Below are 14714 nucleotides of genomic sequence, written 5' to 3'. Positions count from 1 at the left end.
TTTCTCGAGACAGGGCTACTTAGGAAACTTTTTTAGACCTGCAGGGGTACTTCACCATAAAAGGTTGAGAAAAACTGTGGTAGACTATGCAAACTAGCATGTACTCTGTATAAATTACATGGATAGACATACTGTATAAAATGTAAGTTTTTTTTGCATTTAAATACCCTTTAAATCATTTTCAAGTCTGCACTAGGGACGTGAAAGTTGGAAGATGACTGGTCACTAGAATTGTACGATTAATCGTAAAAAAAATCCCGATCTCGATTCAACCCCCCTCACGATCTTAATCCGGCATTTCCACGATTCATGTAACAAGTGCAGAGCTGTTCTCTGCTCAGAGCTGTCAAAAAAAAAAAAAGGCAGCCGGCAAAATACAAGGTTGAGGGATCATCATCAGCATTCAGACTTTATAAAGAATGCAACAAGACATGTAAGGGTGCAATAAGGACAGCGAAGATAGAACATGAAAGACACATAGCGGAGGAGAGCAAAAAAAATCCCAAGAAATTCTTTATGTAAAAAGTACATAAGGGAGGACAGACCATATTGGCCCCATAAAGAATGAGGAAGGACATTTGGTTACAAAAGGATAGGGAGATGGCGAAGGTAGTGAGTTTATTCTTCTCCTCAGTCTTCACAAGGGAATCGGGGGGCTTCAGTAACCAAAACTGCAGTGTATATCCTCATGACACATCACAGGAAACACCTCCATGGCTAACAGAGGACAGAATTAAAATTAGACTTGGGAAACTTAACATTAATAAATCATCGGACCAGATGGCTTGCACCCGAGGGTACTTAGGCAACTCAGTCAGTCTACTGACTGGAAAGGTACCAGCTGATTGGAGAAAAGCCAATGTAGCACTAATATTTAAAAATGGCCCAAAATACATCCCTGGGAATTACAGACCAGTTAGCCTAACATCAATAGTATGTAAACTCTTAGAAGGGGTGATAAGGGACTATATACAAGATTTTAGAAATGAGAACGGTTTCATTAGCAGTAATCAGGATGGATTCATGAAGAATCGTTCTTGCCAAACCAATCTATTAACCTTCTATGAGGAGGTGAGTTGCCATCTAGATAAAGGAAGGCCCATAGACGTGGTGTATCTGGATTTTGCAAAAGCATTTGACACAGTTCCCCATAAACGTTTACTGTACAAAATAAGGTCCATTGGCATGGACTATAGGGTGAGTACATGGATTGAAAACTGGCTACAAGGGCGAGATCAGAGGGTGGTGATAAATGGGGAGTACTCTGAATGGTCAGGGGTGGGTAGTGGGGTCCCCCAGGGTTCAGTGCTGGGACCAATCCTGTTTAATTTGTTCATAAACGACCTGGAGGATGGGGCAAACAGCTCAATCTCTGTATTTGCGGAAGATACTAAGCTAAGCAGGGCAATAATTTCTCTGCAGGATGTGGAAACCTTGCAAAAAGATCTGAACAAATTAGTGGAGTGGGCAACTACATGGCAAATGTGGTTCAATGTAGAAAAATTAAAAATAATGCATTTAGGTGGCAAAAATATACTTAATGTGAAAAAGTGCAGCGCTAGAAAATTATTTAGAATAATGTGTAAAATTATTTTAAAAATCTAGGATGCCACGTGAAATTACCATATGAAAAATAATTATAATAAAGTAATAATATAAATATATAAGTGACTCATGTATTTAGTCCATAAAAAAGTGATGTAGAAAATGTGACATTTATAAAGGTAGAGAGTGTGTTGATAGAAGATCCACCACCGCTCAAAAGGGAAGCTTACCAGAACAAGTGGACCCAGATGGGCATATACCCACTAGGTACATCAGGTTTGTAAAGTGGGGATCCTTGGTGGCAGAGTGACGCCTGATTGGACCTATCCACATCCAATACTTCTTTACAAGCACCCGGGCCACCTTGAACCGTGCCTTCTGTGGTAGCTGCCACCAAGGATCCCCACTTTACAAACCTGATTGACCTAGTGGGTATATGCCCATCTGGGTCCACTTGTTCTGGTAAGCCTCCCTTTTGAGCGGTGGTGGAACTTCTATCAACACACTCTCTACCTTTATAAATGTCACATTTTATACATCACTTTTTATGGTCTAAATACATGAGTCAGTTATATATGGACTGGGTTCATGCAATTTATATTATTACTTTATTATAATTATTTTTCATATGGTAATTTCACATAGCATCCTAGATTTGCAATTTTTAAGGTTGTAATATTTTTAATAATTTTACACATTATTCTAAATAATTTTCCAGCGCTGCACTTTTTCACAATAAGTATATTTTCTTGCAAGATTTTGTAGCGCTGGTAGATTTGCAATCTACCGCATGTTAGGTAAATTTAGTAAACTGTGTGTTAGGAAGGTTAAAAGTTCGCCTCTGTTCCAGCTTGGCTGACGCTGTGGGTGTTTCCGTGCTGACCGGTGGGTGTCGCTGTTGCCACTCGTCAGGGTTGGAAAGGCAACGTGTTGAAGCGAATAGATGCTCCTCTGTCCCGGAGGCACGCTCGGTGGAGGTGGTCCTCCGAGTTGCATTCTGGGCGAAGGTATTTATGGGACAGACGCCATATTTTGGGGTTCGTTTTACAGCCACCTGCTGGCCCTCCTGGCCGACAGGTATGCGTTAAGGAGCTGCCTCGTGGTCCTCCGATCGGGAGGTCCAGGATACAACGGCGCAGGGGTGGGTCCAGAGGCTTGTCTGGAGCCTACCAGCGTTGCTGAGGAATGGTCCTGAGCTGTCGGTCCTGTGTGACGAAGCTGGACAAGCAAGGAGATCCCAGGGGAGGACCCGTCTTGGAGAGATCACGCCGCATGCTGGTCTATAGAGGGGCCTGGTGACTCGGTTGAAGGACGTATCCAAAAGTAACTATACAGCATAGTGTTGCCGGCTCGGCTTAAAGGTTCAAGCACTGTGACTGACTTTCACTACAGCAGATCTATACATCCTGTGGCAGAGAATCGTACGGATTTCATTCCCAAACAAGACTGTGGCAGAGACTTGGATTCGTGCTGCGTACTGGCTGCTAGACCGGTGAGAGAGCAAGGAGTGTGTCCCATGAGGGGAGCGCATTTCAAATAGTATTTGAATTATACCAAGACCCTTTTTGCCAAGAGAACTCTTTCAGGCTGGATTCACACCTATGCAGTTTTAGTGCTTTTTGCATTTTACAGATTTGCAGTTAACATTGTTTCCTATGGAACACGATCTGTAGTGCAAATCTGCAAAATGCAAAAAGCACAAAAAATGCATAGGTGTGAATCCAGCCTCAGAGAATGTTTGAGTTTCTTCTGCGAGTTTCCTTTCTACCTCTTTCCTGCTACTTCCTAAGTCGTTTGTTTAATAAAGCATTGAAAACGTACTCCAGTGTTGGTGCGTGTGTTATCCAGAAGTAAACTCAACGGAACCCCTAGACCCGGTGCCAGTGAAACAGAGGGAAGCAAAGTGAAGGTAACAGACCAGCTTAAACCAGCAGCTCCGCAGTGAGTTAGTGCTACAATTTGATCACTTGTTGTGTGTCAGCTTCTCATTTTTACAACAGCGCGATATATACATTTTTTTATTTCTATAGGTGGTAAAAATATGAATGCAATTTATACACTGGGGAGAGAACCTCTGGGGGAATCTAGGATGGAAAAGGACCTGGGGGTCCTAGTAGATGATAGGCTCAGCAATGGCATGCAATGCCAAGCTGCTGCTAACAAAGCAAACAGAATATTGGCATTAAAAAAGGGGATTAATTCCAGAGATAAAGCAATAATTCTCCCGCTCTACAAGACTCTGGTGCGGCCGCACCTGGAGTATGCTGTCCAGTTCTGGGCACCAGTCCTCAGGAGGGACGTACTGGAAATGGAGCGAGTACAAAGAAGGGCAGCAAAGCTAATAAAGGGCCTGGAGGATATTAGTTATGAGGAAAGGTTGCGAGCACTGAACTTATTCTCTCTGGAGAAGAGACGCTTGAGAGGGGATATGATTTCAATATACAAATACTGTACTGGTGACCCCACAATAGGGCTAAAACTTTTTTGCGGAAGGGAGTTTAACAAGACTCGTGGCCACTCATTAAAATTAGAAGAAAAAAGAGGTTTAACCGTAAAACTACATAGAGGGTTCTTTACAGTAAGAGCGGCAAGGATGTGGAATTCCCTTCCACAGGCGGTGGTCTCAGCGGGAGGCATCGATAGTTTCAAGAAATTATTGGATAAGCACCTGAACGACCGCAACATACAGGGATATACAATGTAATACTGACATATAATCACACACATAGGTTGGACTTGATGGACTTGTGTCTTTTTTTCAACCTCACCTACTAAAAAAGTTTATGACAACATTGCTCAGCTCTGAGAGATAAAAAGAAACATTGTATCATTTGGTTCTTTTAGATCAAATGGATGAACTTCGGTCTGCAAATGAGGGCAGTTAAACCACTTAAAGACTAAGCTTTTTTTATGATACTTGTTGCTTACAAGTTAAAATCAGTATTTTTTGCTAGAAAATTAATTAGAACCCCCCAAACATTATGTTTAATGAATTTTATTAGAAAAAATGTTTACAATATATGCCTATAAAACAGTGGCAGATCATATTAAGACAAGTATGCTTACAGTTTGACAACTATGAATTATCACACTCGACGTGTGATGCAAACTGGAAGGTAATGTTATATAACAGTATTGAAGCATGTATAGAAGTTATATTAACTAAACCTTTTCAGGTGGTTTATAGCAAATAAGTAATGTCATATATCCTGTCAACTGAGCAGGAATGGGTATTTCAAAAAATAAAGGGCCAATCGGCCCAACTTACACAACGTAAAATATGGTCTTGTAGGTAATACCTAATATGGTCAAACCTTTAGCGAGGACATAAGGTGGATATTAGGAAGGAGACAATAGGAAGGGAATAGAAGGGGAAGAAGAGGGAAAAAAAAAAAGAGAAGAGGGGAAGCCAATGGGAGGTTATGCAGAGTGAATAATAAGGTTTCACATTTTTGAAGAGATGTATGGGTCAAACTCTGAAGAGTATCTGAAATAGGACCACACTATCCACATAAGCTTGCAGGATTCAGTCTTTATCCTCCTCCCATGCAATCATACGCTCCAATTGCTCAATTTTATCCATTTCATAAGCCCATTCACCTAGCGATGTTGCTTTGAAATGTCGCCAGTGTCTTGCTGTTAGAACCCCCCAAGCATTAAATAAATATTATATATATATATATATATATATATATATATATATATATATATATATATATATATATATATATATATATATATATATATATATATTTTTTAGCAGAGACGCTAGGGAATAAAATGGCGGTCGTTGCAATATTTGCGCAGCGGTCTTTCAAAAGCAATTTTTGGGGAAAAAATACACTTCAATGAATAGAAAAAAACTAAACAGTAAAGTTAGCCCAATTTTTTGTAAAATGTGAAAAATGATGTTAGGCAGAGAATTGTCATCTTTTTTCTAAGCAAAAAAAAAAAAATTGTGATTTTCATTTTATCCAGAATCGTGGAGCTCTACTGGTCATTAAAGGGAACAAGAAATGTTCATGTCAGTACCCTTTTTATATAAAAGCCCCTTACAGTTTATATCAGCAAAGCTTAAAATAGATGAAGACTCACCTGCTTTTTCTCTCAATAAGAATAGCAACATAGGATGCAGGTAAAGCTGCTCCAAACCCTGGAGTCCAGAAGTAGAATTTCCCTAAAAGTTTCCTGTAATAGAGAGCTACAGTTAAAGAGAGTCTGTCACAAGTTTATATCAGTGCATTAAACAATCTTTGAATAGATACTATACAAACTTCCATTACAGTGACTGTTTTATATTGTGTAGTTTGGACCAGAGGTCTCCAGACTTTCTAAACAAACGCCAGTTTCCTGTAGTACAGACTACAGGGGGGGGCAGACTGTGACAATTGGGAGGAATAGTGCCCCATTGTTGGTGAAAGTGGGAGGAATAGTGCACCATTGCTGGTTTCAGTGGGGGGAATAGTGCCCTATTGTTGGTGAAAGTGGGAGGAATTGTGCCCCATTGTTGGTGAAAGTGGGAGGAATAGTGCCCCATTGTTGGTGAAAGTGGAAGGAATAGTGCCCCATTGGTGGTGAAAGTGGAAGGAATAGTGCCCCATTGGTGGTGAAAGTGGAAGGAATAGTGCCCCATTGGTGGTGAAAGTTGGAGGAATAGTGCCCCATTGCTGGTTTCAGTGGGAGGAGGTGCCCCATTGTTGGTGTCAGTGGGAGGAATAGCGCCCCATTGTTGGTGTCAGTGGGAGGAATAGTGCCCCATTGTTGGTGTCAGTGGGAGGAATAGTGCCCCATCGTTGGTGTCCGTGGGAGGAATAGTGCCGCATTGTTGGTGTCAGTAGGAGGAATAATGCTTCAAGGGCCAGATAAAGGCAAGCAAAAGGTCACATCTGGCCCCCAGGCCGCAGTTTGGAGACCACTACCTACAGCATTTTATAGGTTTGTGTCATAGGTGTGGGTCAATGATCCTCCATCTGTGTCTCTTTATTCTATTTGATCTTGTTCACAGGTATCTCTAACACAGGTTGTTAAATCTGGAAAACAGTGTGCTTTACTTTGCTTCCTCTGCTAATATAGGCAAAATGCGAAAACTATTAGTTCTGTTATGATCATGTGAACAGCCTGGCCCCACCCCCTGCATGTTGCGTTTACACATCCTTTAAATTGAAACTTCACTCTCTCAATCAATGTGAACTATTTGAAATATTCAAGCTGCTAGCATTAGAAAATAAACAGGAAAGTCAATTACATTTACTTTTTGAACCTTTATTTTTTTTTAACATTTTTCCAGTTGCTTTCTGGTTTGTGGCCTAGGACAAAGGGTGGGCCAACTCAATGTTGAACCCTATGGACCAAGACTGGGATGCCATTAAAGTTAATGTGCGTGTAAAGGCAGGTGTCCCAATACTTTAGACAATATAATGTATATATTGTACATTCACATCAACCTCTGCCCTCAAGGAGCTTACAATCTAAGGTCCAAAACTCATATTCACACATAGCCATACTAGGGCCAATTTAGACAGGAGCCAATTAACCTACCAACAAGTCTTTGGAGTGTGGGAGGAAACCAAAGTAACCGGCATAAACCCACACAGGCACAGGGAGAACATGTAAACTCCAGGCAGGAAGTGACAACCACTTTAGCCACTGTAACATTGGGGTTGATTTAATAAAACTGTAGAGTGCAAAATATGGTGTAGCTGTGCATGGTAGCCAATCAGCTGCTAACTTCAGCTTGTTCAATTACCGTATATACTCGAGTATAAGTCGAGTTTTTCAGCACATTTTTTTGTGCTGAAAGTGCCCCCCTCGACTTATACTGGAGTCAAGCAGTTTTCTGCAGCAAAAAATTTCATTTTCCGAACCGAATTTGGGGCCCTGTATCTCAGGTCCACTTAATGCTAGGAACTCCAAATTTGGTGTGCAAACCCAGTTGAACTGGTATCATAACATATCCAAAGATGGAGTTCCTAGCACTAAGTGACCCCGAGATACGGGGCCCCAAAATCGGTTCGGAAAATGTCATTCTCTGCTGCAGAAAAGTGCTTGACATTTTCTGAACCGACTTTGGGGCCCCGTATCTCAGGGTTTCTTAGTGCTAGAAACCCAAAATTTGGTGTGCTAGAAACCCCAGCTTGGATATTTTATGGTGCTAGTTCCACTGGGTTTGCACACCAAATTTGGGGTTCTTAGCACTAAGTGGCCCCAAGATACGGGGCCCCAAAATCGGGCCAACTGTGTCCATCTGCAGCAATGTCATATTGGCACCCTTTGGGTTCAGAGACCCCAAATTTTGGCTGCAGCTAGGGGGCATCTAGGAACCCTTAACTACCAAATTTGAAGTTCGGGGGACCTATGGCTGCAAATGGGCACAGTGAGGCATGCAAATGGGCACAGTGAGGCTGCAAATGGGCATTGTTGACCCTCTTTTCCACTTACAGTAGCTGTGCATTTCTCACCCTAGTCTTATACTCGGGTCAATGAGTTTTTCCCATATTTTGTGGTGAATTAGGGCCTTGACTTATACTCGAGTATATACGGTAAGCTTTGACAAAATAAAAAACTGGAAGCTAAAAGGTTTCTTTGCAGAGCTGCACCAGATTTTGCACTCTTCAGTTTTATTAAATCTCCCCCACTATGTCATGGCAGCTATGAGATCCCTGGTTTAATTCTCAGAACACACTTGACCTACGCATCAAGACATTCTTCCTGTGTTTTTATGGCTTTCCTCCCAAGGGCCAAGCACCTATTGGTAGGTAAACTGGTTTCCAACCACAACTGTATCTAGCATGTGCCTCTGTAGGATAGATAGATAGTAGCAGGGAATATCAGAAAACACAAATGGTCAATTACATCTGGAAGCACACAAGTAGAAAAAAAAAAAAAAAAAAAGGAAATTTCTACGCCAACTGGACATTCTGAAATCATAAGACATGCCCATAAAACAAATTTCACGTGAGATGTGTTTGGTGAAAAATGGGTTACAAACCATGTGCAACATTGATTTTCATAGGGGTTGACCAGGGATTCAGGTCACTTCTCCTGAAACAATGGTCCTTTGTATCCACCAACCTCTGTAAACAAGTCTCTGTACCTCTTGGACCAGAGACAATCACTGTGCACTTCAAACTTCTACATCCTCTGGACTGGAATATTTCAGCACAAAGGAAATGGTGGAAGTTTATGAAAGTGCCGACTTTCGTTGATTGCACAGAGTAAATATTGAGCAGAGATAAAAAGCAATAAATCAGCACAATAATAAAAACAGACATTGCTGAGGGATTGCTATTAATCTGCACTGGTGAGGCTGTCCAATCCCTTCCTGAGCCACCTCTTCTGTATCCTAGTAGGTACTGATATACAGTGCTCAGCATAAATAAGTACACCCCTTTTGAAAAAGTAAGATTTTAATCACTATCACAATGAACACAAAAATAATTTCCAAAAATTGGACAAAATTGAGTTTTACAGAACATTTGATGAGCTCATTACATGAAAGCAAGGTTAATAATATAACTTAGATGACAAAAATCTTCAGTTTGACTCAAACTAGTTGAATGCAAAAAGGAATACACCCCACAACAAAAAAAACGACGCCATCTAGTATTTTGTATGACCTCCATGTTTTGTAAGGACAGCACCAAGTCTTCTAGGCATGAAACAATTTGGCAACACATTGCAACATCTATCTTTTTTCCATTCTTCAAGAATGACCTCTTTTAGAGCCTGAATGCTGGATGGAGAGTGATGTTCAACTTGTCTCAGAATTGTTTCAGAATTCCCCATAGGTGTTCCCCGATTGGGTTCAGATCAGGAGACATACTTGGCCACTGAATCACTTTCACCCTGTTCTTCTTCAGAAATGCAACAGTGGCCTTAGATGTGTGTTTTGGATCATTGCCATGTTGGAAAAGTGCATAGCGACCAAGGAGTGATGGTAGCATCTTCTCTTTCAATATAGGGCAGTACGCCCACGTTCACAGCGGCATCTATTGCCGGCAATGGCACCGTCCGAATCGGTAAACGGTGCCATACAATAACTATAATATATGTGAGTCCATCCTTCAGTGCCAGTCCATAAAGATAAGCATGTATAAAATCTGTGAATCGTGTAATCCCATACACCACAAACAATCCTGTGTGTGTCGACCTTTGTTCACCATGTTCTAGCCTAGACCTTTAAAAAAGCCCATTGGGCTCTACCCGTGAGGAGGGCAGTGACATAATCATGCTGGATGGAGCCAGGTGGAGCTGTGCAAGCCAAGGCTAGTATTGAAATATGCCTGTATTTGACTTCTGCACTACGGTTTTTTCCTCTTGCCTCCTACATATATGACACTACACAGAGCCGTGGACTGGATTTGGTAAGTCAGTGGAAGTAGTACCACTTTTACACTGCAAAGGCGCATACTGACCTCCTTTAGGTAGTGGGGTCCACCCAAGCAGGTGAGAAGACACTCTTAGGTGGGGTAAAGAGCACCATGGTGAACAAAGGTGAACAAAGGTCGATACACACAGGATTGTTTTGGTGTATGGAATTACACAATTCACGGATTTTAAACATACTGTATCTTTTTGAACTGGCACTGAAAGATGGACTTACTGATATATATATATATATATATATATATATATATATATATATTTAAAAAAAAAATTGTGTGTATATAATTAGTTCTTTTATTTTATTAATATTTTTATGATCACTGACGAACTTTATATATTAAATTAATCTATGCACTTAACTAATTGAAGGAGAGCACTGCACCCTTGATGGTAGTATATATTAATTGCATTTGCACAGACTGGTTGGATGCAGACTGGTGTTTAGTTGTCTCTTATATCATTTAGTTTTGCAGCACAGTGTTCTTAGATTTAGCTATAGGGATAGCACGGAAGGTTTATGTATATTACAGTAAAACCTTGGTTTGAGAATGTTTTGCAAGACCAGCGAAATCTTTAAATAAATTTTGACTTGATATACAAGCGATGTCTCAATATACAAGCAGCGTCATGTCACAACTGAGTATAAAAGAGAAGAGAGTCGCCTCTAAGTGTAGCAATATGGTTACATTTAATGAAGGTACAACATTTAGCAACTCACATAGTTGATGATTAAGACAGGCACATCTAAATATGCAGGCATCCGGGGTAAAGCGGTCCACATAGACCATCCTCCGCACCACCATTGACGCTGCACGAGTGATTCAAGCCTCGTTTTCAGATCGCTCTACTGCAGGGTAGTCTTCCCGATCACAATTGCAGACTGACAGCAGTAAGAGCCGGTGGTGCGCAGGATGGTCTATATGGACAGCTTTACCCCGGATGCCTGCATACTTAGATGTGAAACTTTTAATCATCAACCATGGGAGTTGCTAAATGTTGCACCTTCATTAAATGTAACCATATTGCCAGACTTAGGCCTCTTTCACACGGGGGATCCGTATGTCCGTATTTCATCCTTCCGTTTTCAGATGAAAAACGGACATACATGTATCCCTATGGAGCGTCGGATGTCAGCGGTGACATGTCCGCTGACATCCGACCCGCTCCGATCCAAAAAGTGTAACGGAGGAAAACCCTACTTTTCCATCCGTTTTCGGATCGGATCGGGTGACGACGGACACTACGGTCCGTCATCATCCGATCCCCCATAGGGGAGAGCGGCGCTCTGACAGGTCTGGACCGGTCATCTTCCTGCTCAGCGGGGATCGCAAGCGGGTGTTCACGGGGCGGATCATCACTGATTCGCCCCATGTGGAGGAGCCCTTAGAGGCTCCTCTCTTCTCTTTTATACTCTGGAGCTCCTGCTGGATTTTGCTTCTAATCCCCTTGTGGAGGCTGCCATTTGTGGATGGACATTTTATGGTTACACAACCTATCACATTGCTATAATCTTTTTATATGGACTATAAACTGAAGGACCAATGAATAAATGGTTGTGGAACGAATCATCTGAGTTTCTATTATTTCTTATGGGAAAATTTGCTTTGATATAAGAATGCTTTGGATTACAAGCATGTTTATGGAATTAATTATGCTCGCAATCCAAGGTTTAACTGTATACAAGAATACCTTCTGACACCAAGAGAAAAAAGGGGAGAGTGGAGGAATTTCCAGCTGATTGACAGCCTCGGCTCGGTTGCTGTGTGTTGTGTGAAGTGTGTGTGTGTGGGGGGGGGGGGGGGTGGCGTCTCTCCATTCAGCTCTGCAGAGCGCAGCTTCAGCCCTCTGCCCCCTTTTTCTGAATTCTTAGACAAGCTTTAAAATTCAGCACTTTGAACGGATGTAGAGAAGAGAGAGCCACAGATAGACAGATAAAATCTATGTAGGAGGATTTGTTTCATCTCTGTGTATCACCTGAGCCCAGTCATTTCACTGGGTATATGGAAGGGTTTACAAACTCTTTAACATGATTACAAAAGGGGCACAAGGAGAACCTTTTAACCACTTGCCGACCGTGCACTGTAGTTTTACTGCTACAGTGTGGGTCGGCTGCGCAGTAGTAGCATGTATATTTTATATATATATATATATTTTGCATTTCTGTGTAGGGGGCGCGACCCCTGGTTGTGCTGTCACTGGCTCCAGCACATTCTGATCACTGGTTCCCAGCCAAAGATTTATGGCCGGGACCCACCAATTGACAGAAGAGAGCTTTGTGCATGTAAACCACACAAAGCTCTCTTCTGACAGCGACGATGTGCCGGTTTTTGTTTCCCAACAAAGCAGGGGATAAAAACTGGCACATCCCTTAGTAAAAGCAGCACACAGGAAAAAAAAAAAAAACAACTTTACAAATAGTTAGGCACACATTTAACCCTCTGACCACCCCTGGTGTTAACCCCTTCCCTGCCAGTGTCATTAGTACAGTGTCAGTGTATATTATTAGCACTGATCACTGTATTACTGTCACTGGAGAGGCCAGTGGCAGTTAGCCAGTTCCCACAAAGGATCAGTTAGTGTCAGATTGCCTGCTGTACTATCGCAGTCCCACTATAATGCGTTGATCACCGCCATTACCAGTATAAAAAAAATAATAATTCTATAGTTTGTAGACGCTATAACTTTCACGCAAACCAATCAATATAAACAAAGACATGCAGCAGAATACAGTTTGGTCTAAATGTATGAAGAAATTTGATTTTCTTTTTTATTGGATACATTTTACAACAAAGTAAAAATTTGTATTTTTATTTTTTCAAAATGTATGTACTTTTGTCATTTATAGCGCAAAAAAAAAACCCACTAGTGAACAAATACCACCAAAAGAAAGCTCTATTTGTAGGGGAAAAAATGATATAGATTTCATTTGGGTATAGCCATGACCGCGCAATTACCAGTTACAGTAACGCAGTGCTGAATAGCAAAAAAATGGCCTGGTCATGAAGGGGGTAAATCTTCCAGAGCTGAAGTGGTTAATCTTGTTTTCCGTCACCCCCAGTCTTGTTATTGTAAGATTCTGTTAATTCTCTGGCAAATCACAAACGCTGCTCCTTCTGCTGCCTTAGAGATGTTCTAATCCGAAATTACAACCCACAACTCTTTGCTTAAGGCCGGGTTCACACTGGTACCAAACGACAGCGATATTATTGTCGATCCGACTTTTGCCCTGCCACTTTATGTCCGACTTCCATGAATGGGATCCAACTATACCAGGGCCTTTGAGTCTGGTATGAATCTCGAGGGAGAACCCCACGCCAAAATAAAGATAAAATACGGGGGCTCCCCATATCCACAAGACTATACCAGACCCTTCGGTCTGGAATGGATTTTAAGGGGAACCTCCACGTTAAAAAAAAAAAAAAGAAGAAAAAAAAAAACCACAGCGTGGGGTCCCCTCCGAAATCCATACCAGACCCTTATCCGAGCATGCAGCCCAGTAGGTCAGACAAGGGGGGACGGCAAGCACTGCCCCCCCCCCCCTTGCCTCCCTCCTGGACCATACCAGGCCACATGCCCTCAACATGGGGGGGGGGGGTCGGAAGATTCCTCAATTGGAATCTGCAGGCCCCCTTTAACAAGAGGGCCCCCAGATCCCGCCCCTCCATGCGAATGAGTATAGGGTACATTGTACCCCTACTCGTTCTCCCCAAAAAAGTTTCAAAAAGTCCTTTATTAAAACTGAAGAATGTCCCCCAACGTAGCTCAAAACGTGTCTTCTTTCTCCAGTGATGTCCTCTCCCTCTGATTCTTCTGCCACTTCTTCTCCCTCTGCTGTCTTCATCCTCTGGTTCTTCTGCTGGCTCTTCTCCTTCCGATGTCTTCTCCCGATGCTGGCACCTGCTGTAGTGTTGGCTCCACCTGTCTGCCATTTCTTTTAAATGCTATGGGGCGTGGTCATCTGGAGACCCACCCCCTTGTGACGTCACCTACCCATCATGCCCTGGGCGGTGACGTTAAGATAAGTTAAGATGATTACTCGACATGGATGTGACTTACATTCAAATCAATGGGCTGAAATTGTGCCCAAGTCGAACCAAAGTAGTGCAGGGACCTTTTTCAAAGTCAGACCGACTTGTGTCAAAGCAGTTAGGATGTCTCTCATAGAGAATCATTCATTTATACAGGTCATGCGACGTGCTCCCAAAGTCGGAGTGTATGTCGCACCAGTGTGAACCGACCCCAAGCCCTGGTTTACAGTGAGCTGCAGGAATGAAGCTGTGCGAGTTCAAATGAACTTGCACGATTTCACTCCCCATGTCAGTCCCGATTTCACAGACATTTGTGCGGGTTTCTGCACAGATGTCAATGAAAATCACACCCCAAAATCGCAAAAAGTAGTACAAAAACTACTTTTAGAAATCGGTGTGGCGCCACAAATGCAGCATCGCACTAATTAGGATGGTGCCATTGCCGGCGATTGCCGCCGATTAGATATGTGATTTGACTTGTCAAATTGCATGTCAAAATGCACCAATGTGAACCAGGGCTAAAGGGTAATTCCACCTTTGTGACCAGGTTTCATGTTACACCCATATTCCTCCTTATACTGCAACTGCAATGGCCAGAAATGTACACACGTGCGACAAAAATTGTGTTGAAGCAGGCAGTACCACCCTCTAAATGTTACCCATTCTACTGAATAGGGACACCCTGCAACTGTGTGCACTGCATGTAGTTGCAGTGTGCTAGTGTAGGGTTCAAGGGGTTAAAGCAAGTGGTAAAAG

At 42.2% G+C, this 14714-nt stretch overlaps 1 protein-coding gene across 1 annotated transcript in view; it reads right to left on the bottom strand.

Moving 5' to 3' along the window:
* The window catches only part of TMEM135 (transmembrane protein 135), a 523462-nt gene that overhangs the window by 425791 nt on the left and 82957 nt on the right, over positions 1-14714 (bottom strand). The window contains exon 3 of the mRNA XM_073612956.1: positions 5641-5733. Within this exon, the coding sequence (XP_073469057.1) occupies positions 5641-5733 (93 nt within the window). The remainder of the gene's footprint in view (positions 1-5640; positions 5734-14714) is intronic.

This window comes from Aquarana catesbeiana, linkage group LG02 (genome assembly GCF_042186555.1).
Source record: "Aquarana catesbeiana isolate 2022-GZ linkage group LG02, ASM4218655v1, whole genome shotgun sequence".
Lineage (NCBI taxonomy): Eukaryota > Metazoa > Chordata > Amphibia > Anura > Ranidae > Aquarana > Aquarana catesbeiana.
This window is presented reverse-complemented; position numbering and strand designations above follow the sequence as displayed.